This window comes from Muntiacus reevesi, chromosome 11, assembly GCF_963930625.1.
Source record: "Muntiacus reevesi chromosome 11, mMunRee1.1, whole genome shotgun sequence".
In the NCBI taxonomy this organism is placed as follows: Eukaryota; Metazoa; Chordata; class Mammalia; order Artiodactyla; family Cervidae; genus Muntiacus; species Muntiacus reevesi.
Genome location: NC_089259.1, coordinates 32,266,453 through 32,292,538, shown reverse-complemented (window position 1 = coordinate 32,292,538; position 26,086 = coordinate 32,266,453). Strand labels below are relative to the sequence as shown.

General features: G+C 54.3%; 2 protein-coding genes across 8 annotated transcripts in view; both read right to left on the bottom strand.

Moving 5' to 3' along the window:
- Positions 1–963: 963 nt before the first annotated feature.
- Positions 964–9,225, bottom strand: C1QTNF9 (C1q and TNF related 9). Of its 4 annotated transcripts, XM_065902042.1 has the most exons (6): positions 9,117–9,135; positions 8,812–8,906; positions 5,085–5,234; positions 4,721–4,902; positions 3,776–3,838; positions 967–2,426 (listed from the first exon to the last, which is right to left on the bottom strand). In XM_065902042.1, the coding sequence occupies exons 4-6, from the start codon at positions 4,884–4,886 to the stop codon at positions 1,654–1,656; spliced, it is 1,002 nt and encodes a 333-aa protein (XP_065758114.1). In that variant the 5' UTR covers positions 4,887–4,902; positions 5,085–5,234; positions 8,812–8,906; positions 9,117–9,135; the 3' UTR covers positions 967–1,653. The 4 variants fall into 4 exon arrangements, with proteins under 4 accessions (XP_065758116.1, XP_065758114.1, XP_065758113.1 ...); XM_065902044.1 differs by lacking the exon at positions 8,812–8,906 and having other exon boundaries at positions 964–2,420; positions 9,117–9,225; XM_065902041.1 differs by lacking the exon at positions 8,812–8,906 and having other exon boundaries at positions 9,117–9,225.
- Positions 9,226–11,245: 2,020 nt separating this feature from the next.
- The window catches only part of SPATA13 (spermatogenesis associated 13), a 223,889-nt gene continuing 209,048 nt past the window's right edge, over positions 11,246–26,086 (bottom strand). For all 4 annotated transcript variants that reach the window (XM_065901963.1, XM_065901965.1, XM_065901964.1 and 1 more), the window contains 7 exons: positions 25,870–26,055; positions 23,746–23,925; positions 22,802–23,034; positions 19,947–20,076; positions 17,973–18,345; positions 16,214–16,288; positions 11,246–14,870 (listed from right to left, as the gene is read on the bottom strand). In XM_065901963.1, the coding sequence (XP_065758035.1) occupies positions 14,695–14,870; positions 16,214–16,288; positions 17,973–18,345; positions 19,947–20,076; positions 22,802–23,034; positions 23,746–23,925; positions 25,870–26,055 (1,353 nt within the window). In that variant the 3' untranslated portion in view covers positions 11,246–14,694. The remainder of the gene's footprint in view (positions 14,871–16,213; positions 16,289–17,972; positions 18,346–19,946; positions 20,077–22,801; positions 23,035–23,745; positions 23,926–25,869; positions 26,056–26,086) is intronic.

Sequence of the window (26,086 nt, the reverse complement as noted above, 5' to 3'; positions counted from 1 at the left end):
GTTGTGTGTGCTAAGTCATTTCAGTCCTGTCTGACTCTTTGCGACCCCATGGACTATATGTAGCCCACTAGGCTCCTCCATCCATGGGATTCTCCAGGCAAAAATACTGGAGTGGGTTGCCATGCCCTCCTCCAGGGGGTCTTCCCGACCCAGGGATCAAACCTGCCTCTCTTATGTCTCCTGCATTGGCAGGCGGGTTCTTTACCACTAATGCCACCTAGGAAGTCCATCTCTTGCTTATTAGTTGCTCTCATCTAATAGAAAAATGCCTGGATTTAACCTAGGTATATTTAAACCTTTTAGAAGGGTACTGGGACCATGCACAATTATTCAGTTCAGCCACTGTTGCACGATTGGAGACAGAGTCACAAAAGGGCTGAAAACTCACCCAAGTCCAACTCCTCTCTTGTGGCTGAAACAACACCTCGATTCTTGGTCTTGGGTTGTTTCCACTATAATCCTGCCAGAGACCTTGGACCAGACCTTGGACCATAATCCTTGGACCAGAGACCACTTGAGATTCTTTCAGACAACAGCAGTAGTAACACAACCTGCCTCAAATTGGTTTAGGCAAACAGAGTTTGTTGACTCACACACTGAGACCGTCCAAGGGTACCTCTGCTTTCAGGACAGCTGGGCTTACAGGCCCAAACCTTGTCGTCAGGACGGGTTTACCTCCAGCTCGGGCTTTGTTCTCAGGCTCTACGGATTAGAAGACAGCTGCCACCTAAAGCTCAAGCTTCAGCTGGAAGAGACCTTTTCTGTTTTTCCACAAGTCTTTCGGTGTGGCAGATTGTGTCCATCGGCTCTAGCTGGATTGAGCGCCATCTTGGAAGTAGGCACCATGGACCGAGGAAGACAATGTTCTCACCTGCCAGGCCTGCACCCTGTGCACCAGACCCCAGCGTCTACACTGCTGGAAAGACCGGGCCTGAGCGTGGATATCAGGATACGTTTACCAGCAGGAACGGAAGTGGACAGTACCTGTCTGAACAGGAAACGTCCACTATGGCCTGGAGGGCTGGTTTCCCTTTTACCCACCATGCACTAGAAGGCACATCACCACCCTCCACTTCCAACTCTGCCTGGTCTCCCTGTTCAGTAACTTTTCCTTCTGCTTCATTCCTTCAAAGATTTTAGAAGGTAACTCTAACGGAAATTGCCCTGCTGGGTTTGGCTTGGCTGGGACCTGGGACCTGGACCCTTCTTGTCTTTCCTGTTTCTCCCTCGTGGATGGGACCTCCTGTCCCGGCCCCTGTCCACTGCTGTATAAGATAACTTCTTATCTGCTTCCTCAAGTTCACAGGTGAGAAGAATTTTGCCCCAGGGTGATTCACATAGTAGGTCTTGTGGCTCCTTCGAGCACTAAAACGGTATCAAAACGCTTCCCACAGGGAACACACAAGCAGAGACTCTCCGGACCGTGGGAATGAGGAAAAATAGTAAATAAACTGTAATAAACACGGCAGGTATTTTTAGATTTACTCTTGGAGGGATACTGAGTTTTGTAGAATCAGTTTTAGGGAGAATGTTCCTCTTTTTACCTTCTTATGGTATGACAGTGATAACATAGTTAATAGTGTAAAATCATCGGATAACGTCTTCACCAAGCTAACCCCGGTGCATGGGGGAAGACTGCCCTCCCCACAGCCGTCAGGAGCTGCTGAATAGCAGGAAGCCCGTGAATGTCGTGTCGTCGTCCTCGTCAGCGAACAAGCCGTTGAACCTCTCCCCTCCGGTCACCTGCAGCCACACCTCGTCCCCGAGCTTCAGGGGCAGGACGATGCCGCCCGAGGCCTGGTCCTCGGAGCCTGTGTAACCGTCCTTGGTGTGCAGGACTTTGGCCCCGTTTTTGACCAGAGACACCTGGACGTTCCTGGAGAAGACGGTGACGTGGTAGGTGAAGTAATAGACGCCGGCCACGTGACAGGTGAACTTGCCCGTGGCCACGTCGTAGTGGCCAAACTCATTGTACAGGATCCTGTCGAATTTGATGGGCGTGTCTGACGGAGGGAACTTGCTCAGCACCGTGAGCCCCACCGTGAAGGCGCTTTTGGGCAAGGCGGGCGTCTCGCCGATTTTCCCCTTTTCTCCTCGCTCCCCTTTCCATCCTCTCAGGCCTCGGACTCCAGGCTCGCCCTGGGGCCCCAGGGGGCCAGCGTCTCCCTTGGGACCTGGCTTTCCGATGGGGCCCGTGGGCCCGGGCAGTCCAGTTGGGCCCGAAGGTCCGGTGTTGCCCTCAGGCCCTTCTGGACCCACGGGCCCCAGGTCACCCTTCTCCCCCTTCTGCCCCTGGGGGCCCGTCTCCCCCGTGAGGCCTTTCTCCCCCGGGGGGCCCACGAGTCCCTTTGGCCCGTGCTTCCCTGGGGGTCCTCTCGAGCCCTGGTCACCTTTGATGCCCTTCGCTTCCACATGTCCGTCTGCCCCTGAGGAGGAAGAGAGAGAACAGGGGAAGAGACAATTCATGAAGCTGCCTTGTGAAGATATTCCTGAGAATATGAATGAAATAAAGCAGCACCCAGGCTTAGTATGAGGTCAGGGTGTGAAAATTAATTTACTCCTCAATCCTGCAGATACACACACACACATGTGCACGTGCACTCAGGCGCACCCAGAACACTGCCTGACTCAGGTAACACCGACTAAGTCAGCGATGGGGCTCATGTTAAAATGACAGTTCTTCTTTGGGGTCTTCCCTGGCAGTCCAGTGGTTAAGACTCCCCGTGTCCACTGCAGGGGGCAAGGGTTCAATCCTTGGTCCCCTTGGTCGGGAGAACCAAGATCCTGCATGCCCCAGGGCATGGGCAGCCCAAAAAAGAAATGACAGCTTTCTGCCCATCCCCCAGGGAACTCCTTTGGAAGTGGGAAAACCACAGACAGCAGGTTCACCAGGCCGTCTGGGGAGGTGACTCGCAGCACTGATGACCTGATGCCCTGAGAAGCTCCTCACTTGAGCTCTGCTCTGGCAGGTGCATCGCGCTGTGCTGGTTCCCCCTGTCCCCGTCCCCCCCAGCCTGGCCGCCCCCTCTTCCCACACCCGAGCCCAACTGGGCAGCGGCTGTGGAGTCAGACGCCAGGATCCAGCCGGCCTCCACCACTTCTGCACAAGCTGATGCCCACCTGCACCGGTTCCTCACCTGTAACCTGGGATAATAAACCGCCTCCTGTATAGGCTGTTGTGTTGAGTCAGCACATGGAAGGCACTAGAACCACTTAGTGTGGCAAGGACGCTGTGATCACCACCCTCCCAAGCACCCTCCCACCTCCAGGGACCAGCTCAGGTGCCCCTTCTCCTGCAGGGCCACTGAGTCAGAATCCTGCGTCTTTCTCAGGGCCCAGCACAAAATCAGGCTTCAGCAAACCACAGCCCAAGGCCCACTTCCGCCCTCCACTTCCACCGTCCTGTTTCTGAACAGCCCGCAAGCTAGGAATGGTGGCCATTTCTAAATGGTCACCAGTCATGTTCCGAGATTCGTGACACTCATGTACAATTCAGGTTTCACGGGACACAGCCCCGCATGCTGAGGCCTCCCCGTCTCTGCTTTGCCCTACGACAGAAGAGCTGAGCGGTCATGACTGGGACGCTGTGGCCCTTTACAGAAAGTCTGCCCATCTCTGCACTGAACTGCGAGCTTCTGGAGAGAACTGCGTGGCCTTTCCCATGGGTCACTCTCAGAGCCCTGTAAGGGACTTGTCCTTGGTTAGCACTTAACACTTCTCGCCACATCACTGACAACTCAGGATGAGGGCAGCTGAGTGGGAAGCTGTGTCTGACCTGGTTCTCCTTTGTCACCGGTCATCCCGTCCTTCCCAGGGCCACCAGGACGCCCTGGTTCTCCTGGTGAAAAGTGAGAAAACAGACAGGAGTTAAAATTCTAGCTCCAGTTTCCTGAGTGTGAGTCAGCGATGGAGGGTCCCAGGGAGCCCCAGCCTGACCCCCTCACACACGACACATGGCGGGGTGTGAGCATGGGCATTTGGGGCGAGCAACAAGAATGCTGAGTGGGCAGAGCAGCGGGCTGTGAAGTGGACGGGTGGGCTTCCCAGGCATGCAGCTGACAATCACGGTCGTGTGTTTCTCACGTGACAAGGACTTGGGTGGGGGCGAGGGGGCTTTCTGTGGTCCTTTTCCATCACTCTCTGGGGAGTGGACTGGAAGGTCTACTAGCCTCCTATGAAAGCACAGAGGACCATGCTCACACTACACTACTAGAGGTGGAAGAGCGGGTTCTGGAAGGACCTCTCCAGTGCCTTAGAGTGGTGGTCAACGTGCTGCGCAGACCACTGGGACGGGAGGCGATGAGGTTAGCACCACGCTGGGTGCTCTGCCAGAGACCCAGCCATCGGATCTCTCCAGGCCCTGGTGCCAAAGACCCCTCATACCTGCCACTTGAGGCAGAAAGGTCCATGACGTCACTTGCTCCTGAAAACGGCCCCGCGGCACCGGAGATGCTGGCGGGCAGACAGGCAGCCCCACCCAGTGGGAAGCCCACGAGAACAGGGTCCTGATGGCCTGTGCTGCCCTGTACCCCACACCCAGCCTGGGTCTGGCCGGGGCAGGCTGTCTGTCAGTGTCTTCTAGGCGATGGAGAGAGATATGTATGGATGGATGGAGAGGGGTGAGCGGGTAGGCGCTGAGCACACAGGCGATGAATGAATGGAGGAGGCGAGAAGAAGTGGGGAGGAGCGGAGGGCAGCTGCAGGCGCAGGTGGTGGGTACCTGCGTCCCCCTTGTCGCCCTTTGCCCCGTCTCGTCCATCTCTCCCAGGCAGTCCATTGTGACCGGGGTTCCCGGGGACACCAGGGTGTCCCTGCTTGCAGGTGTCTTGTGAGCTCGCCGTCCCCATGCAGACTCCAGAGACAAGCAGGAGCCACCAGATCCTCATGGCTTGGGCAACAGGGCTGAATGGAAAGAGGGAGAGGCTTTCGTCACCGCGGCCACGGACACAGCCTCTGCTCTGCGCAGTGGTCAGGCTTGGACAGAAGGGTCAGGATGGGTCAGGGTGGGAGCCGGGAGAAGACCAGCCACCCACAATAGAAGGACACAGCTTTGAAGGGATGTGGAAGGTCGGGGCAACTCTTACTGGTGAGCAATCAAGGAGAGAGCCACGTCCCAGGTCAGGAAACCCCCGCTGACCAAGTCCCTTTAGGCAGACACTCCAGTTGACTATTTTGCTTTGGGAAAATCCCTTTTTGGAGCCAGAGAAGAGATGAATGCTTGCCTTTCAGGGCTGCTGCAAAAAACAAGATCATGGTGTGTGTGAAACCACGTGTTGACTGGTGAAGCAAACACGGAATGAGCCTCTGCTTGGCATCCCCATTTCCGGGTGTACACAAAAGAAGTGACGCAGAGGCTCTCCCAGATATTTGTTTGCCCACATTCACAGCAGCGTGGTCCACAATTACCAAAAGTGGAAACATCCCACGTGTCACTGACACATGAACAAAATGCGGTCCATGCAGAGAGTGGACACGATTCAACCTTAAAAAGGAAAGAAACTCTGAGGCATGTTACAACAGTGATGAACCTTGAAGACACTGTGCTCGGTGAACTTAGCCAGTCACACATGGCAGACATTGTTTGGTTCCACTTACAGGAGGTACTGGGAGGAGTCAAGTTCAGAGACAGGAGAAAGGTTGGTTCTAGAACCACTGCAATAAAGTGGATATCACAAAAAAACTGAGTCACACAAATTTCTTGGCTTCCAGTGCAATTAAAAGTTATGTTCACACTATACTGGGGTCTATTAAGTGTACATGGGTTAATTTTCAGTGAAAGTGAAAGGGTGAGTCGCTCAGGTATGTCTGACTCTTTGTGACCCCATGGACTGCAGCCCACCAGGCTCCTCTGTCCATGGGATTCTCCAGGCAAGAATACTGGAGTGGGTTGCATGCCCTTCTCCAGGGGGTCTTCCCAACCCAGAGATCAAACCTGGGTTTCCTGCATTGCAGGCAGATTCTTTACCCTCTGAGCCAGCAGGGAAGCGCCCTCCCCACCAATTGCAGAAAAATGCTAAGCATCACCTGAGCCTTCAGCAAGTAGCAGTAGTAATATCAAAAGTCACTGATCACAGATCATCATAACAAATAGTGATGAAGACATTTGAAACATTGTGAGAAGTACCAAAATGGGACACCAAAGGAACTGATGCTCAATGCAGGGTTGCCCCAAACTTTTAATGTGTTACAGAACAGGATATCTGTGAAGCACAATGAAACGGTGTGTGCCTGTGTATGTAGTAAGAAAAATTAGTAGCAGATATATCCAAATGCACAGGGCTGCTTCGGAGTGGGGGTTCCAAGAGCTTCTCTTTTTTAAAAAGGCTTTTTTACAGTTTCTTAAAACTGTTTCTAGAGATACATCTTCTAAACCCAGCTAGACTGTGACACCAAGGATTACGTCGCCACCTGATGGAAGCCACTACGTGTCTCAGGGTGCAGTCTGATGCACAGAAAAGTATTTTTGGAAAAGGAAAGGTGGATGTTTCCCTCTGAAGTCACAAACTTACCTCCTTTCAGGAAATCAAGCTGAGTTTTCTCAGAGCCAATTTCCATAAATAAACTACACCTTCCTCTTCTGTTTAACTCAGAAGTGGCTGGTTGCAATCAAATCTAAACTGCATATACCAGCCTCTGTAGGGGTCTATATTTCTCCCTTTTTTTCAAAATGTGTGTTACAATTATTCCAATAGTAAAACAGATTGTGAGCCAATAAAATGTCAGGTTGGGATATACTGCACTCTGCTCTCCGACCAGAGAGGAGCTGAGATGAAAGCAAACGTGCACCCTTCCAGGAGTCTCTTCTGGGCTCTTACACACCTGACATGAGCAGAAGTGCCAGTTGTGAATAAAGGAACACCTTCGCCCCCCAGATGAGCAGCGAGAAAAGGGGCGGCACCGTCTCTAAAGAAAAAATGTTTAGCAGATGGACAGGAGGGTTTGCACAAGGCATAGAGGAGAAATCATATTCGTGGGTTATTTTCCAAAATAGAAGGTTACACAGGTGTTTCTCACAAAGCCTCAGGCTGGCTCCTCAGTTGCAAGGTTTAACTCCAGCGTCCCGTGCTTGCGTAGAAGGTGCTGGAGCTAGGACCCCCAGTGGCTTCCCTCCTCCACTTCCCCTCCCCCTCTCGTCTTCTCTGGCTCTCTCCCCCTCCCCCACCCATTCTCCACACAGCCCCTGGACCGGCATCACTTGCGGGTGACAGCATACTGAAGACAGCAGCTGCATCTTTACACTTTCTTATTTTTAGCATATCACAGTTCAGTATCTGTTGTGTGGTTGAATGAATGGATACTATCCTGGTTCTAACTATGTGCGAATCATCACAGGCAGGCAGCTGGATGTTGAATCTAATCCTTGTGGACGCTTTCAGTGGAGGGTCTAGTCTCTCTAATGCCCCTGCTCCCCGTCGCCAATGGTGACAGAAATTCTAGCTAGCATGTGGCAGCCCACGACAGATTCATGACCCAGCTTCCTCGCAGCCTAGGTCCACCATGAAACCAGCCTGTGGCCGCTAAGAAGTGGGTGAAACCAACACAGGCAGCGTGGAGACCACGACCTTCCTGGGAAGGGGTGCCCCCTCCCTCGTGAGCCATCGTGGACCCCTTGAAGGAGGGCAGTGCCCTGGGGACAAGAAATCCTGGTCTTTGATGACAGCGCAGGCCACCCTGCCCTCCCGGCTGGTTGGTGACATGGGCGAGACCTGCATGTTCTGCTCACTCGCTGGAGCCTGTGATGTGGGGTCTTTCACCCGCATCCAAGGCTACATCATAAGCGATGCAAGGCTTCCGCTGTCAAAGGAATGGGCGCCCATCCAAAGTGAGTAGGGCTTGACACCTGTAGTCACTGAGCTCTGGGCTGCTAAGGATACACTGGATGAGAAACCCTTCAGGTGATACAATAAACCTCTGACAGCAGGGATGGCAGTGTATCAATACGACCAGTGTGGACACACGGAGAGTGGACACAGTCCTCCTGCTGAATGTCAAGTTCATGGGGGGAGGAGGGCCCCTGGGAAGCCCCCGTGAGCCCCTAATCCTAACAGACAGAAACAGCTAGGGACAAAAGGTTACAGACTCCAAACTGCTTTTGGAATTACTGTGTTTTAGACCCAAGTAAAATCGGTTCTTCTTGTTTCTGGATAGTTTCTCCTATGCTTGATCTGCATTCTCCTTCACTACTGAATTGCTTTACAAAAGGTCACTCAGGGCACACCCTGATTACTATTCTCCAAGGACATGATGTCCCTGGTCCACAGCCAAGGTTAAGGGTTTCCACTTCTCAAGGTTCCTATTTCTCCAAATAGGAAGATTTAATGAAGATCGGCCAGAGCCCAGTACAGCAATCTTCCCTGGGTCTCCAAACCTCCAGCCTCTGAAGGTTGCATAGAGCACAACTCTGGGTGCGTGAGCCCAGAGTCACCCCCGACATGATTGCCCAAGAATCTAAACCTCCAACCTGCCATCACTGAAGACATTTTCCTCACTTTCTCTATACTTTGTACACATGTACTTCTTCTTCAACACATGTTGAGGACCTTGTTTTAAACTACCCTGGGTAAGTTAGTACTGCCAGGAATCTAAGAATGTCCACCTTAACATTTGTGTAAAATAATCCAAGCTTCTCTAGAAAGCTCCCTAGACAGGTCTCACGATTTATTCTAGGGTTTCACCCTCCTCCCAGATAGTCTGCAGAGTTCTAGCAGAAAGATTTCAAAATCTGCTTCTATCTCCTATGTAGCCTCTTCAGAGTGTATTTGGAACTGGCTTACTCCTTTCTCACCCCAAACTCTGTAGACATCTACCTACTTTGCAAAACGTGGGCTTCCCCGATGGCTCAGTGGGTAAAGAATCCACCTTCAATGCAGGAGACGTGGGTTCAATCCCTGGGTCGAGAAGATCCCCTGGAGAAGGAACTGGCAACCCATTCCAGTATTCTTGCCTGGAGAACTCCATGGACAGAGGAGCCTGACGGGCTGCAGTCCATGGGGTCGCAAGAGACGGACACAACTGAGCGACTAAGCACACACATCACACACCAGTGATAACAGAGCTGCTTTCTGACTCCGACGCCTTAAATTGAATGCAAAGAAGTTGTGTCTTAAGGCACTTACCTGCACCCAGGGCTGCAGGCGGCACCCAGGGGCTCTGCAAACCAGAAATCAGAAGCAAACTAAATAAAATCACGCCTTCCTGCCAGGCAATCCCCTGGTGGCTAGATCTGCAAAACAGCAGGACGGGGAGGGAACACGTGAGCATAAGACCTCTTGGAAGAACTTCAAAAACTGAGGCAATGCTCGAGTCTGCCGTCATCCAACACCACCACTTACTTCAGCGGATAGACCTCCTTCTTTCCTCCTCTTTCACTGAGAGAAGGTGAGGCGGCTTCCGGGTGGGCCTGGAGGGAGGCGTCCCCAGCAGCCTCCTCCCCTTAGAGAGACCTTTGTGCCTTTGCTTTCTTTGTGCGGCTCTGAGCTGACCTTGGGTCAATCATGAGCCAACAGAACCGAAACAAAGACGGTACCCTTAGGCCTCCTTCAGACCCCGGACGCTTCGACGCGACATCGCTTATCTCGGTCTCCCCGCCTCCATGTAGTTCTTGTCAGTGTGGGCGCTTGTGTGCCTAAGACTTTAACGCCCTGTCCTCGTCACAACACACGGGCTTTCTTGGTGGCTCAGCAGTAAAGACTCAGCCTGCAATGCGGGAGACCTGGGTTCGATCCCTGAGTCAGGAAGATCCCCTGGAGGAGGGCATGGCAACTCACTCCAATATTCTCGCCTGGAGAATCCCATGGACAGAGGAGCCTGGCTGGCTACAGTCCATGGGGTCACAGAGTCAGACATGACTAACACTTCTTCACCACACATGCGCGCACGTGTGCACACACGCACACAGCACTAAGAACATGCATGCGTGCATGCTAAGTCGCTTCAGTGTTAACCCTATGGGCTGTAGCCCACCAGACTCCCCTGTCTGTGGGAAGCCCCAAGAACAACACGGTGAAACCTTTTTTCCAATCCCATATAATCAGATTCCTCTCTTTTCCCGTCAGTCTATGAACGTTGATTTCTGACTTAAAAATAACATCAAGAGAACAAATGCCCCAATGCTCTTTCCCAGAGAACAGTTCTGAGGGCTCCCCTTTGGGGTCTGCCGGGGCCCTGCCTCCTGCCCCAACCCCCCAGGAAAGGGGCGGTCCCTGAAGTTCTCCCAGAATCCAGATGTTTGCTCCCATGTCACAGGACACGTGCTGCATTCTAGTGATGCTCCGAGTGCTTGCCTCTTGACCACACGCCCCACTGGACAAGCACCCGTCTTGCTGCCTCTCTGGTGTCCAATGGGTGGGTGGGTGACTCACCTGGACCCCTCTGAGGACAGCCCTGTCCCAGCCTGCTCCTCCCCCATGGGTGCTCTCCTGTGTCGTTGGCACCACCCTCTGAATCCACACCCCCAGCCCATGAGCATAAGCCCCTCTTTCAGCCTAGCCAAAGGAGGTGGGGGCAGGTGGCTGTTTAGATGAAGAGTCAGCGGCAGCCTCTGTGGGGACCCCTTCCTGGTGACCGCCACAGCAACAGTGAGCCTTTGATGACTTTCCCAAGCTGTTAGGGAAATTCCCTCATTTCCCCACCCCACTGGCCTGGCTCAGTGAACATGGCTGGCTAAGCCCCTCCGGGGAAGAGCCAGCAGCTGCCTCCTGCCCCTGGGAACCAGAACGGGCCTCCTCACTCAGGTTTTGGCTTCTCCAGTCTCTTTCCAATGTTTGGGGGCTTTTCTCCAAGCCGAGTGGCTCCTCTGTTCCCTCGGAGACCTCTCTCTTCCACACTCACCCAGCCGTCTGACCAGGTCATTAATGGTGACTTTTTGCTGAAAAGAAATCTACTGGCATCCAGACAGGGAACAAGTTGTAAATCCCAGAAAGCTTCCTAGACACTTACTCTCCACTTAAAATATGCTACACACACATACACGCATACATACTCATACACACACACACACACTTACCCCCACACAACACACACACCCACCCCATACACTACACACATCCAAACACTACACACACATGCACACACTCACACTACACACCACCCACACCTCCCACACACATACCTACACACTACACACACACACTCTACACACCCACATACACTCACCTATACACCATACATACATACGTAATACACCCACAAGCCACACACACACACCAGGAAACACACACACACTCAAATGCATTACTACAGTTTGACAAATTAACTTTAATATACAGATACAAAACAACAAATGTAGATTCACAGCATTTACAAAAAATCATTCAAATAACGTTGTAAATAAAATTTTTTTTACAAAAACTTCAGAGAAAGTACATACTTGTCGTACAAGCAATCTTATACAACACGTCAGCTGACAACGCCTATGTCATCAGTTGGGAAGCTGTCACTTGACCTCAACAGATAATATCGTCTTGATGTTGACGAGCTGGAATTAAAGGAACAGGGCCTGGAAAGCCTTGAAAAGTAAGTCAAACATGACGGATGCTGACATTTACAAAAAAAAAAAATTGACCAATTGTTAAATCACAGTTACAGTATCTTCTAAATTTGTGCCAGATACCTAATAAACAACGAAGAAGGTAATGTTAAGTTTGTCACTATATGTGTGTCCAGTGTTTAAGTTCCAGGTTTTTTCCGAGATCAGATGTTTTCTACATGTTATTTTCAGAGTCTCTTGGATTCCACCTTTGTTGCATACATCCTGAGAACAGCATTAGCCAGGTGACATTTTAACAGGAAGACAATTTGTAGGTTAAGATTATTATGGGGACAACTTTGGGGCAGTTTGAGCTTGTCGTGTGCCCAGCATCCCTGGCCAGCAAGCCACGTTGATCCACACTTGTTGGCACTCAGTGGTGAGGGACATGTTTGTTTCTCTTCTCCCAGACAAACATTACACACTCCAGTTTCTTCCCTGGTTCAGGTGGTTGGGCTGCTGTGTCCCAGCTGGGTAACTGAGTTGATCTGCATCGAGAACCAGCAGTCTGGGCTTGTAGACATTCCCAACTGATAAAGTGCTGGGTGGTGGCTTCGACCGAACATTTCTGTTGTGAAACAGGTTTTGGATTAAATGCACTTTTGCTGTGTCTAGACAGCAGCGATGTAGGATCTGAGAGATTTTCTGAACAGGCATGAAGCTCAGCCTCTGTAGTATGAATAAAAAGGCACAGCGATATCCAGAAATGGGGTGGGGGTGGGCAGATGGGGGATGATGATGGACATGTTTCCAACATCAGGTCCACTGGATGGGGAGGAGGGTGAAGATCAGATCAACTAAGAACACACGAGTCCCAGGAAGAGGCTGGCAAATCATGGCCGCTTCTTCCAGTTTGCAAGCCAAAGACAAGGATGCTACTTCTCCAGGGCTTTAGAAATATCCTGCTGTATGATAGCTCACAACCTACTGCAAGACTGTTCTACATTTTAGGCTTCATCAAAACTGAGAATGCTGCTTTGGACCTGAGGCCATTTCCCAGGTCTTTCAACAAAGTTAGCAGAGACTTTAACATGAGTAACAGAGTAAGTGAAATTTATCATGTTATTCTATCTTTCTGGAAGGCAGGTCCACCCATATTATGCAGTGTAGGGTTAAAAAGAAAAAAAAGGCAGGACAGAGAGAGCGAGATTTCCAGACAAGTCCATACACAATCTGGACAGGAGGCTATTTGTTTTGACTCCCTTTCTCTCCAAGTGGGACACACAAGGAGTCAAGAAGGAAGTTTGGCAAATGTGAAAACAGTACCCTGGCCCATCTATTCTGCAGGCATCTGCTAATAAACCCAAGGCAGACACACAGATTTAAAGAGGTCAAAGGATGCTACATCCTTTTAAACATATTTTAGTGATTTTTCAGATCATCTGGAAACCCCAGTGGGAGTCATCTGGGATGGACATCTGACCAAGCGACCGCTGCTTGTACAGACAGGTTGGGGGTGGGGGTGGGCAGCCTGGGGCACCCATGGCTCCTTCATTGGAAAGCCCCAGGGGAAAGAGAGGGGAGCACAGAGTCAGGGATCGGACGGGAGACAGACCAGGGCTGCCAACAGCACCTCCAACCCTTGGTCCCCATGCTCTGGGGGTGGGGGAGCTGGGGGAACTGGGGAAGGTCAAGGGAGACGAGGGCCCATTGGGTGCTTCTACACTGGAGCCGAGTCCTCACTGGAAATGTAACATGAGCAACTGATTCGCCTTACTTCCTCAAAGTAATTCTCTTTTATTAAAAAAACCACCAACCATCCAAGCAACCCAACCATCCACAACTGCCATATACACACACAACTCTTTAGCACAGAGCACCTACAGTTTCTGCTGGGGGGCCCCACGAGAAGAATATATCATTATGCCTTGTTAGTAAAAAAGGTCAGTTATATAAATGCACCTAGAATGGAGACGTCTATTCGAAAAGGAAACACACGCACACACGAGGAGCCAAAGCACCTCCCGGGAAGCCCCCTCACAGAAGGGGCCTTCATCCGGGATCCGGGGCCCGAGGTGCCCAGAGGGAGCACCTCCCTGGGGGGCGGCTCTGGGACCACACCTGGAGGCTCAGATATCCTCCATGAGGACAGCACAGGTGTGCTGATGCTCAAGCAGAGGCCTGGTAGGAAAGAGGGACTTCCGTGCTTTCAACATCACAGAGAGATTCTCAAGCAGACAACGCCAGGGTCTGACTGGACCCCCACCTGCTGCGCGAGGACGGGCGGCTCTCATCCCGGCACCTTTACAAGTATTCGCATCAACATTTACGAGGAGACAGAAGCAAGGGGGTGACTGCTGACAGGTGTCAGCCGCGCGGCCCTCGCTGGAGAAGACTGCTCTCTCTGGACCTGGATGTTTTGTCAGGTCCCTTTCATAAGAAACACATCTTCAGAAACCTGTCGACGCGTGCATCACCACACGGCTGGCACTACTGCTGGGGTACATGTGACAAACGGAGGAACATGCGGGAAGCGCAACCCTGCAGTGCCCTGCATTCGCAGCAGCAGAAGGTCCATCCTGATCCTTGCTGGATCAGGAAGGACAGACGGACAGGCACCGGGTGCTTTCTGAGCTGCTGTGCCTGCACGTTCACTTTATGGTCAAACTAACAGGAACGGGGATTCTGTTGCAAACGCATGTATGTGAGTAGGTTCGTGGGTGCCGCCCAGGGGGTAGCACGCGGGTGAGGACTTGTGTACAAGGGAGCAGTGGGTCCCCCTCCCTGAAAGCCTCCGTGTCTCTGGGGCGCACTGGTCTGTGCACCTCGGACCCTGGACCGCATGCAGACGCCGCCCTGATCTCCCTACCACCAGACATGGATTCGGAAGACGCCAGGGCACCCTGGGACCCCTGCGGGGCTGCAGCACCCCTCCCCCACACTGGAGGAGAGGGACAGCCCCTGCACTGCCCGCCCCTTCAGGACGGAAGGCCAGTGACCCAACCCTCCTCCTCCTGCTCCTCCGGGAGCACAGCGCCCTTGGCCCCGCCGCGAGCCCGGACCAGCTCGTCATCAGCGATGCTCCCGGGGCCCCGCCCAGCATCACTTCGGAGCCCGAGGGGGCAGTCGGGCCTCTGCTTCCCCAGGCGGGGCCAGGTCCTGTCCTCGGCTGGAGCAGGGCCCAGGGAGGCCTCTCAGCACCGGGTCCCTGGGCCGCTGCCCCCCCATCACTTCCTGAAGGGGGCGAGCTTGTTGAAGGTGTGCCAGAAGAGCGACGGCTTCCTCTTGGGCTCAGCCAGGGCGAACACCTGCTGCTGCGGCAGGCTGCTGGGCACGGTGACGTGGCGCTGGTGGACCGGCCGCAGGCTCTGGAGCGGGGGCGCCGCGGGGCAGCCGCCGTAGCCTGGGGCAGGGGTGCAGAGGGAAAGCCACTCAGGTCACAGGTCAGCCCAAAGGGAAGAGCCCCCCGCGTCCCCTGGCCGACCTCCAGTCACATTTCCCAGGAGGACCCCAGTGGCCGTCCAACAAACCCACTCAGATGCTGCGTGCTGGACACCGATGGCCTCCCCCCGAGGCCTCACCTAAACCCGGTCCCCAGACCGCCCCGGGAGGCCCCGAGGCCGGGAAGGAGCCGGAAGCCGGGAAGGAGCCGGAAGCCCGGCACTGGCGGGGCAGGAAGTGGACGCGGCGTGGGGGGAGCGGCGGTGAGACGCGCTCGGTGAGAGCCCGGCGTCGTCCGCTCACCGCCAGCTGGAGGCGTTACTGGCTTTCTCTGAGCCTCGGTTTTCCAGTCTCGGAGACAGGGGGGTACAGTGCCCACCGGGGGGGTTATGAGAGTTGGGTGAATGCAAGTAATGTGCTTAGAATCGCACCGATGGCTCATCAAAATAACCAGAACTCTTTCTTTAGAGCCGGCATTTTAAACCTGTGCACCGGTGGTTGGAAGTGAAGTGAAGTCAAAGTGGCTTAGTCGTGTCTGACTCTTTGAGACCCCATGGACGATACAGACCATGGAATTCTCCAGGCCAGAATAGTGGAGTGGGTAGACGTTCCCTTCTGCAGGGGATCTTCCCAACCCAGGTCGCCCACACTGCAGGCGTATTCTTTACCAGCTGAGCCACAAGGGAAGCCCACTGGGAAGCCACAAGGGAAGAACACTGGAGTGGGTAGCCTATTCCTTCTCCGGCGGGTCTTCCCCACCCAGGAGTCTAACTGGGGTCTCGTGTGTTGCAGGCAGGTTGTTTACCAACTGAACTGAGGTGTAAAAAATCAGCTACAGGACCACAAGCTGACTGTGATGGTCAGCAGGAGAGGAGGACAGAATAGGGGTTCTGGAAGATGGGCTCTGTCCACAGGCCTCCCTTGTCCCCTGGCAGGAGAGAGAGGACAACACAAGGGAACTCAGGGAAGGGGCGACCCTGGAAACCTTAGGGCTCCTCCCAGCTGGCCGCCCTGTGGAGAATCCCTCTCTTGCCACCCATGCTTCCGCAGGCTCAGGGGGCAGAGGTGGGGGCCTACAAGCCCGCCGCCCCAAGTTAAACCATCTTACAGATGCCTCTGCACACGGGAGCATGCACTGAAGTCCGTTCAGAACCAAATGCAGGTGGTTTTAAACTGTCCGTTGCTTTGATCCATCATTCTTTCTAACTCACACTTGTCTCCCACTCAGAGTGCGTCACACGTCACAACCTCGGGCATTTCTCCCCGTTTTAATTCCAACACTGACACATGCACTCCGAAACTCACCTTTTGACTTTCCGTGTGCTGCCTTTTGAGCATTTAACATGGCGAGTTTCTTCTGATTTTCTGAAATTTCCATTCCTGGATTTAGACACAAATGTGGTATGTATTCAAAACTCATGAAAACATTTCAGGATAAAACTTGCACCAAAACCCACGTTAACCCTGAGGTCCTCTCTACAACCAAAGCAGAGAGCCTCAACTGTTGAGGAGGCAGAAGGGGCCGAAGAGAGCGGACAAGGAGGAGGGCTATCACCTGGACAGCCACACCGCCATTTCCCACACCGGGACCCCGTGCAGAGCGACCACTTGTGTAAACCCAGATGGACAGACACACAGGGCCTCCCTCACTGTCCCCCCACAAGGAGGGTGCTGGGGGAGGCCAGACCACAGGCCCTGTGAAAGCTTGGCTTCACCCCAAGCAGAAGTGACGTCTGAGCCAGGGGTGCTGGTTCCTGCACCCTGACTGCAGGTCACATGGACAAGGGCCAAGGGCAAGACTGAGTGGGGCCGGGTGGCTGTGCTGTTCTGGGCAGGCCCTCCACCCTGAAGCCAGAGACCTGGGCTCTGCCTGTGCAGCTGGCCGGCCTGGACCCACTGCCAGGACCCCTTCTACCTTGTGCAAAGGTAGAGTGTCCTGGGCCTTGGTCCCTCAGCATACCTGACTCCCGTCCTGACAGGCCCTAGGGTCCCCTCCAGGCTCCGGACCCCAGACCCGCCCGGCCCTCCACCTCCTTCCCGCTCTCCACGCCTGCCTGGTTCACGGCGCCAGGATGCGTCCAAGCAGGAGACACCGGGCACATGCGACTGGCCAGGCAAGGTCAGGGTACCTATCTCACCCCACACGCGCCTGGGCCACAGGCCTGCCGGCCCCTGGAAGACACATGCATTCCTCCCCCTCATCCGCTCGTCCACCCGTCCCTGTCCCCCAAGCCCCAGCTACAGGAGGCACGGCTGTGCCAAGAGGGGTACGGTCAGGCCCGTCCAGGGCAGAGCTGAGAAGCGGCCACTGCTCTGCCTGACTGGTGAGACCTAGGAGGCCTCCGATGGGTGAGAGTCTCCATGGTGGACTCGTGTGAGTCAGGGGAGGCTGCTGAAGCCCCTCCTGGTTTCCAGGCAAGCTCCCCTCATGGCAGAGCAGACCGCAGCCCCTGAGGTCTGGGACCCGGTGGGCTGCAGGCACCTCCCTTCACCCCACCGTCTCTGGGGCTCAGGCCCTGTCTCCATGTGGCCATCTGTGCTCAGACCCCGGCCATGCCCAGGGGTGGCTCTAAGATGAACTTGGAGACCTGGGTGTAGTGGGGTGGGGTGTCGTAAATACCAGGCCTGGCAGCTCCAGCCTGGGGGAGTGGGAGCGGAAAGACAGGAGGCGGCTGGGCAGGAAGCAGGGCTGCCCTAGCGGCCCTGAGCTCTGGGGCAGGGAGGGGGCTGTTGGGCCCGGACGGATGGGGCAGCGAGGTGGATGCACCGTGTGTGATGTGCAGAGCAGAGCTGGAGAGCAGACGTCAGGCTCCCTGTGCCTCTCCTGGTCTGGGGCGGGGGGGAAATTACAGGCTTGGGGGGAGTGTTAAAGTCTACCGACCATGCTCTAAGCTAAGAGCAGGCAGGGCCCTGGGCCTCAATTTCCTCATCTGTGAAATGGGGACAACCACTGGACCCACAGCACCTTGCCCGGTCGGTCTTGTCAGCAAGTTCGGGAACACGAGGACCTGCGGGTGGCTCCCCAGCCTCCTCCCCGTGGGGGTGAGCGGGGCCCCAGGCTCACCCAGAGCCCGGTCTTCCTGCACCCGCCGGCGCTCGTCCCTGAAGGCCTGCAGCCACCGCGCCTTGTCCTCGGGCTTCCTGGCGCAGAAGAGGTGCACCTCGTCGCCCGTCGGGCTGACCAGCCTGAAGGCGTTCCTGAGGCCCGGCCCGCGGGCGCCGTCTCGGCCGTCCTCCAGGTCCACCAGCTCCACGGCGTCCGTGTCGGCGCGGCCGCGGTAGTAGAGCACGTCCCTACGAAGCAGGTCCTTCTTGCAGAACACCAGCTGGTGGTCGAACAGGAAGGAGGTGCGCTGCTGGCTCTTGCCCTGCCGCGTGACGCTGGTCAGCTCCCCGGAGTGGATCAGCTCCGAGCTGCGCTCCAGGAGGTCCTGGCCCTGGGGGCAGGGATGCAAGCACGTCTGAGGTCGCCTGAGGGACGGTCTCCTCCAGGTGCCGGGGTTACCAGGGGCCCTGGCATGAACCCTCTGCAGGCGGCCAGGTACATGGGGCCCACGTGTGGGGCAGGCCCCCAAAGGCCGGTCAGACCTCGCTGACAGCCTCCTCAGGTGGGGAATTTTTTCTTTCAGACTCCCTGAGAAAATGTGAGTGAGCCCGTGTACCACCTAAGGGGTCCCCTCTATCAGAGAGACCTGGTGAAAAATGCTGGGTGGAGGGACCCCACCAGGAGCCAAAAGGGTGGCAGGCCTGGACGGACCCTGAGAGCGCGGGGGCCCCCTGCGGCTGGGCGCTTAAGCTGCAGGCAGGGGGCTTCTGAGTCAGGCAGCAGCTCCCCGCATAACCAGCTCAGGGCCTCGGAGACAAAAGGCCAGATGGCACGATGCCAGCAAGAAACTGGTAAGCTTCTGACAACAAACGGTCCCCGAGACATCAGAGTGCAAGGGCAGGAGGAAAAACATACTTCTGTAGTATTTAGTTTGGATCTAACCCAACATAACTTTACACTATTTGCTATGATACTGGCCTTTAACATTTTATTCTCCCCTGATCCCAGTTATACACAGTATTTTTGGAGGCAAAGGATCCTGACTGTGAAATGCTAGCCCGCAGGGATTCTGTGCCCCAGCTTCCTCACTCACCGAACAGAAGGCTGAGACCCAGGGGCTGTGAGCACCTTGAAATACTATTTCCAGCGCTCACTGCTGTCACCCACTTTAGTTTTAAAAAGTTCCACTTCCTCAGTGCTTGGGGAGAGTTCTGACAGCTGATCAGAGGCAGGACGCCCCCTGCTGGATCTCACAGCCATCTGCACGTCACAGGCTTGTCCTTGGTGATGGGCCTTGAGGGGCCCATTCTGCTCCCTCGCATTTCTGTGCCTCGGTTTCCCCATCTGTTAAATGGGCTAATAATAGTTCCTACTCCCCAGGACTGTTGAGAGGGTTAAACGAGTTCATATATTTAAACGGCTTATACCAGAGCCAGGCATGTGTGAATCCAGTACAAGTCCAAGCTCTAGCTGCTGTCACTGTTGTTTTTATAAATAAACGTGTGCGTGTATGTGTGTGTGCGCACGCTGGACCACCACTCAGACTGTGTCAGTGCTACACTGCACAGCCTCACATGGTCCTCACCAGCCCTGCAGGTAACACCTCTCCTGCCTGCCCCCCACCTTACAGACGGAGCATCCTTCTCGCCCAGATCACAGGGGACACGCACTCCCACCTCCACACAACCTGCTGCTCTAGGAGCACTCTCCAGCCGCCCTCATGGAGCCCACCATCAGGCAGAAGGAGAAAAGGGTGTACCCAATAAACTGATTATTGGGTACTCTGAAGACACCCTTCAGAGTACTTCCCAGTGGAGGTGAAGGGTCAAGCATTAGACTGCTAACTTCAACAGTGTGAATCAAAACATCACACCATGGAAGCCAAGAGCAGAGGGAACCTATCACAGGTTGTAAAGCGTGTCATCCCACCAGGGGACCACAAGTTGGGGGTGGAGGGGGGTTCGGTGCTGCGGGTGGCGGGCTCCAACGTACCTCCCAGCCCACGATGGACACCTGCCAGCGCGCGATCTTGTCTATGCTTTCCAGCTTGCGTTTCCGCTCATTGATCAGGCAGGCGACGTTCTTCATGGCCTCGTATGCTGCCTTTATGTTGTCGTAATCACTGCAAGGTAAGGGGTTAATTTTAACCATGTAACAGGCGACGGGGAAACGAGGACCCAGAAGCAACACGCTCCACCCTTGATTGTACACTGACAGCCTAGACAAGACGGCCTCTATACAACAGCCATTGTTCCTCCATGAGTAGGCTACAGTCCGCGTAGGCTAAGGGGGCCGATCAAATGCCAGCAGAATTTTCTGGAATAAGAATGTCATCAGTCGTTTCCCAGAAACCACAGTGAATGAAAGCAGAGGCCACAAGAAACAAGTTTTAGTCACAGTGACGAGGGGTGATTTTCATTAACAAAGAAGGGACAGGCCTCTCTTTTGGCTCTGGTCCACACAGAGCTAGTTTTCCCTGTAGAGTTCTGTGATGGTCACCACTCATTCCAGGAGTCCTGATTGGCTGAGCCTCGTCTTACACGAGAGGACATGAGTGAGTTGTGTAAATGCTGACCGGCATTTCCTGTGTCCAAGCACCTTCATTTCTGGTGCTTTCCACACACTGCAGTCAAACCAAACCGCTACATCCCCCTGCCCAGCAGCCCCTCAGACCCTGGAGACACCAGGAAAACAAAGGCTCTGATCTGCACACAGGCTGCAGGAGAGCCTGCCTGGGGCCAGAAAGGTTTACATGCAGGTCTTGTTCTGCATTAACACTTTCAGTTCAGTTCAGTCCCTCAGTCCTGTCTGATTTTTGTGACCCCATGGATTGCAGCACACCAGGCCTCCCTGTCCATCACTAACACTTTGGGGATGTGGAAAGCAGTTGCCCGGCTAAGAGCTAAGTCTTTTCCCCCAGCACTTTCCTGTGTCTTCCAGGACAGACACAGCCCCAGGGTCTCGGGTGGACTAGACTGCAGTCCTTCACAGCTGGGGGAAAGCCTTGGGAGCAGACTCTGCTGTTTACCAAACACTCCCCACCCCACTGAAGCTCCAATACTTTGATCACCTGATGCAAAGAGCCGATTCACTGGAAAAGACCCTGATGCTGGGAAAGACTGAAAGCAAAAGGAGAAGGGGGTGGCAGAGAATGAGATGATTGGATGGCATCACCAACAATGGACAAGAATTTAAGCAAACTCCTGGAGATAGTGGAGGACAGAGGAACCTGGTGTGCTGTAGTTCCTCTGTTCACAGAGTCAGACATGACTTAGCAAATGAACAATAACCCCACCCGCATCTCTAGGCAGATCAGACCCCACTGTCTTCAGACGGAAGCAGAGCAAAAAAGAAGAACCAAGTGGCACACGGGGGTTGCCAAAATAACAGGAGCAACCCCCCCAGAGAGGGCTCCAGCAATAAGGAAAGTGTGCAAAATTACTGTTTTTCTACAAATTTTTCTGTACAATTCCAGAAAAGAAGCAGAATGTAATGGTCTTTTGAAATATTTGGGTTTGTTTTAGTTCAGATGAGGAAATGGCTTTTTGTCATTTCCTTTAAAATGATTTTTTTTGGGTGAAACAAAGTATGCAAATGCTTCATAGTGAAAAATGCCCTTAAAAGAGAAAAATTAGTGCTGAAGGGCGATGAGTGCACCCCTGGTATAGCTTTCCCGTCTTTCAAGATGTTCTGCTTCCTAAGTTGCATTTTTATTTTTTCTGGTTCCTCATCATAATGTCTTTTTATTCTCTTCAAAAACATTTCTTCTAATTTGTGACTTGCCTGACTTTGCTATCTTCTCTTTATTGAAGTTTTCTGATTTTCCCATCAGAAAAAAAATCACAGCTTCTTTTTAATTTTTTTCAACAAACTCCTTCCTCTTAGTCCTTTCATCTTGATTCTTTAAACTAACATTGTCTGGGCATGTCGATAAGCGACCCTGCTCTTCCCTTCTACCTTCCATCTAATTGTGAAAAGCCCCCTTTCCCAGGCCTGTCTGTCCACAGGGGTCCAGCGGCCGAGGACAGAAGAATGACCCGTCCCCTGCACCATGCAGGGCGGGCGCTGCCTGGAGAATCTGACTGCTCTCAAGGCAATAGACAGATGTTAAGCAGAGTTGGTGGTCTGCTGCAGCAAATTCTTCTAGGCATTGTCCTCTCCGGGCTCCCTCTTCCCAATGGACCCCTGTCCTTCCGAGGGCTGCAGGCAGAGGCAAAGCCTTGTGTTGCAACACAGATGTCAGGGACAAGGTTTGGTTTTCCTAAACACAAAAGCGTTATCCTAAAATACTGCTGGGTGATAGCCGTGTCCCCACTGGCCCTCAGCTGTAGGCTGCTGAAAACTCATCGAGGGATCATTGCCGTCAGCAAAGGGCGCCAAGCAGCCCGGCCTGTGGGGGAAACCTCACCCACATCCCGGAGCTGACTGAATAGGTGACAGTTGACATCCAATCACAGCAAGATCAGACATGGTTCTGTACACGCGGGAAAACGACAAGCTGCTATTCATAAGCAAAGGATAATTTGGGGGGGTCCTTTCAGGAGAATTCACAAATAAGCCCCAAAGGGAGGTGGAGCGTTCAGTAACCACAACCAGAAGCCCTGTGCTCAGAGCCAGAGGGACAGGGTGGGCAGGCTGGTTACAGGAGCAAGCAAGCACTGGACCAGAACCGGGTGGGAGCCCAGCGGGACCTCAGGAAACCGTGGACCCCACTCAACACGCCCTGGAAACTGCCTGCTCCTTCAGGGGTCCTGTGTGTCCTCCCCCTCTATAACGGGACTCTTGATTCCACTAGGCAATACAGTATGACGCAGGCGGCCCTCCACGTCCGAGTTTCTGCCCCCCACCTGTGCTCCGGCGCGGTGTACTTGAGCAGCTCGGCCAGTTGCAGCGGGTATTTGCAGATTTTCTGCACGGGCGTCAGCAGGAAGCCGTCCAGCGCGATGTCGATCATCTGCTGGAGCAACCGGCAGGCCTCAAAGAAGTGGCGGTAGCGGCGCTGCTGCATCAGGCCCGCCAGCTCCGCGCAGGCGCCAGGGTGGTTGTTGCAGTACTCCGAGTAGATGGCGAAGCCCTCTTGCTGGGGAGGACGTGAAGCCGCATCAGCTCGGGAGCTCCGGGCCCCGCGAGCACGGAAAACACCAGTCCCCCGACCCCCATCCCGCACCGGGGCGCCTGTAGCACAGACTCCTCCCTGTGGGAAAGGGTGGAGGGGAGGCTGCGGAGGACACAGCATCCCCCCTTCCCCAAACCGGCCCCTTCCAAGGACCCCCAGAGGGCGTGGCAGGGGCACAGGCCTCCCTGGGGGGCGGCGCCCTCCGTGTCACCTGGGACAAGGGGGAGGTGTCGGTTTCTGCCCTGGCTGCCTCCTGCCCCCTCCTCTCCCGGGCAGGTGGGTTTCTCCCGGTGACCAGGGAGACGCAGAGCCTTGCCTTGGGGTCACAGGCCTCCTTCCTGGGCTGCACCTGCTGTCCACGCGCCTACCTCCTCCCTGCTGCCCTGCAACCCGGACTCCCTGGGGGCCCCTCCCAGTCACCTCCGAGAATTTACTCCACTAACTCCAAACCTTAGAGAAGTGAGAAGACTTGAAAAAAATATAGACCTGAGGTATTTAGGTCAAGATGAACCATATAAACTAATTAACTTAATTTGCAAGTGACACCTCCATCCTATGAGAAGTTAATCAAATAAAGAAATAAAACAGAAAGGGACCCCTCTTCTTCGCAAAGAAACATTTCTAAATTACTTAACTGGATGTGACGTTATTAATAAGAAGTAAAAGGTGACGTACGTGCTGAAGGAAGCAGGACCCTATTTCACTCAGATGAGGTTCCTCTTTATTGTACTGCTTCTCAAGGTCTTTCAAGAACTTTCTTTGAAATCTGTAAATGTCTTCAATGTTTCCGAAAATGGTGGCCAGTTGTGCAACCGAGAACATTGCTGTGTGCTTGCGACACTGTCTGATGTAGCCCTACAACATAGGAAAGCAAACTCTTTTCTATGAATCTAGGAATTCACAGAAATTATTTCAACAATACTGCTTTTGGGGGCCTAGAGCCATGGTCTTAGAGTGGGCTTTAAAAGAAAAAAAAACATATATATACACACACACAATTTTATTTTTTATTTTTGGCTGTGCTGGGTCTTTGTTGCTGTACAAGCTTTTCTCTAGTTGCGGCAAGTGGGAGCTACTCTCGAGTTGTGGCGTGCAGGCTTTTCTCATTGTAGTGGCTTATCTTATGGCAGAGCATGGGCTCCAGGTGTGTGGGTTTCAGTAGTCGAGGTGCTGGGGCTAGGTTGCTCTGAAGCATGTGGGATCTTCCCGGACCAGGGAACAAACCCGTGTCGCCTGCATTGACAGGCAGATTCTTTACCACTGAGCCACCAGGAAAGCCCTAGAGTGAGTTTTAACTAGAGAAAATTATCTTAACCTGAGGGGGTCTCTGATGGGCTAATTATACTTCCATAGCTAAGATGTACCCTAAATACGTTAAAGACAAAAGGAAAGAGAAAACCTAAGTGTGGTTGGATTTATAATTCAAGAAACCACAGAAAGCTTCCAGGTTATAGTCATGAAACAGGTGGCTTGGTCTCAAACATCAGAGCTCAGAAATTGGTCCTGCCACACCTTCTCTAAACTCCTAAAATGCCCGGGCTCCCATCCTTAACTCCACATTACAGCCAAAAAGCCCTGCCCAGCATAGACGCATTGCTGACTGTTCCCTGTCACAGTCCAGGGCCAAGGATGGCTTAGCCGGGGCTCTGCTGGCACCCGCTTTCTGGAGAAAATGACCTGGATATCTCCAACCCAAGGCTGCACTGAAGACAGCACCGCTAATTCTCTACACCCTGGATGCACGCGGGTAGGAATGGCATTAGGATGGAAAGGCCGTGGAACACCTACAGTTGTCCCCAAGTGGGTGCCGTGTAACTGCACAGACTGAACTGACCATGGCAGAACAGACCACAGGCTGCAGGGTGGCGGGTCGGGTTTATACCCCAACCCCACTTACTCCTGGGCACCTGGGCTTCCTCGTCTGCCCTCGGGGTGCATGGACCAGCCCTGAGTGCTGCAGGGTCGACTTAACCCATGGGAGGGGCGAGGCCGTGCTCAGCAGTCATCAGCAGTGGCTGTTCCCCTAAAATAAGGCTTTGCTCCCTCAAGCGTGGGTTCCCAGGGGACAGGACGGCCACACGTAAGCCAAAAGCTAGGGGTCCTTATCTGGGGGTGAAGCCCACCCCACAGAGGGGGGCGCACTTGGCCTGCTTCCTGCTAGGCTCTCTCAGCGGACCGCAAACTGCAGGGTCTGCATTCACGGTCAGGAGGCTCGAGTGACCAGGGTGGGTACAGGCCAGTCTAGCGCACCACTGTACAGACTCCACAAAAAAGGGAAATACCGCGGTGGGGGTGGGGGTGGGGAGACTGTGCCAGCGGGATCCCGAACACTGTAGGACAGAGCTGGGGTGTCACCAGACGATACTGTGTCCCTGCCTGCGTCTGGGTGAGACGGACCCCGCGGGGCTTCAGAGGGGTCAGGCGGGTCTCAAAGGTTTGCCCCCCAGGACGGTCACTCGCTCTGAGTGCCCTCGGGTCTGGAGGGGTGGCGGCACTGCACCCTGAGTACGGCGAGGCGTCCTCACTGCCTGGGGTGGACTAGCAACTCGTGAGCCAGCACCGTGGGGGCGGGCGGGGCTCTGGAAACACCGGAGCTGGAATACCAGTCGGCAAGGAGGGGCCTCGGGTAAGGGGAGGGGCTGCGAGTAAGGGGAGGAGCCACGGGGCGGGGCGGGGGCGGGGCCTCGGGTAAGAGGAGGGGCCGCGGGGCAGGGGAGGGGCCACGGGACAGGGGTGGGGCCACGGGACAGGGGCGGGGCCGCGGGACAGGGCCTGGGCCACTGCGTCGTCCAGGCCCACCTCGCAGATATCCCGGAGGTGCTTGATGTACACGCGCTCGGTGTCCATGATCTCCTGGACCACGTTGGCCCGCATCTGCTGCTTGCTCTCGGGGTGCTTGTGGCGGGCCCTACCCGTGTCCTCCTCCTGCTCCTCGCCGGGGCCGCCGCTGGAGCCCTCCGACAGCTCCTCCTGGTTGACGCGCAGCTGCAGCCACATGAGAGGGACAGTCAGTGGG

Excerpts from the sequence above, each read along its gene's own strand:
- C1QTNF9 (XM_065902041.1), bottom strand. The coding sequence starts at position 4,886 with ATGAGGATCTGGTGGCTCCTGCTTGTCTCTGGAGTCTGCATGGGGACG. Across the intron at positions 3,839-4,720 it reads GGGCGACAAGGGGGACGCAG|GAGAACCAGGGCGTCCTGGT; the intron begins GTACCCACCACC and ends ACTTTTCACCAG. Across the intron at positions 2,427-3,775 it reads CGGTGACAAAGGAGAACCAG|GGGCAGACGGACATGTGGAA; the intron begins GTCAGACACAGC and ends CTTCCTCCTCAG.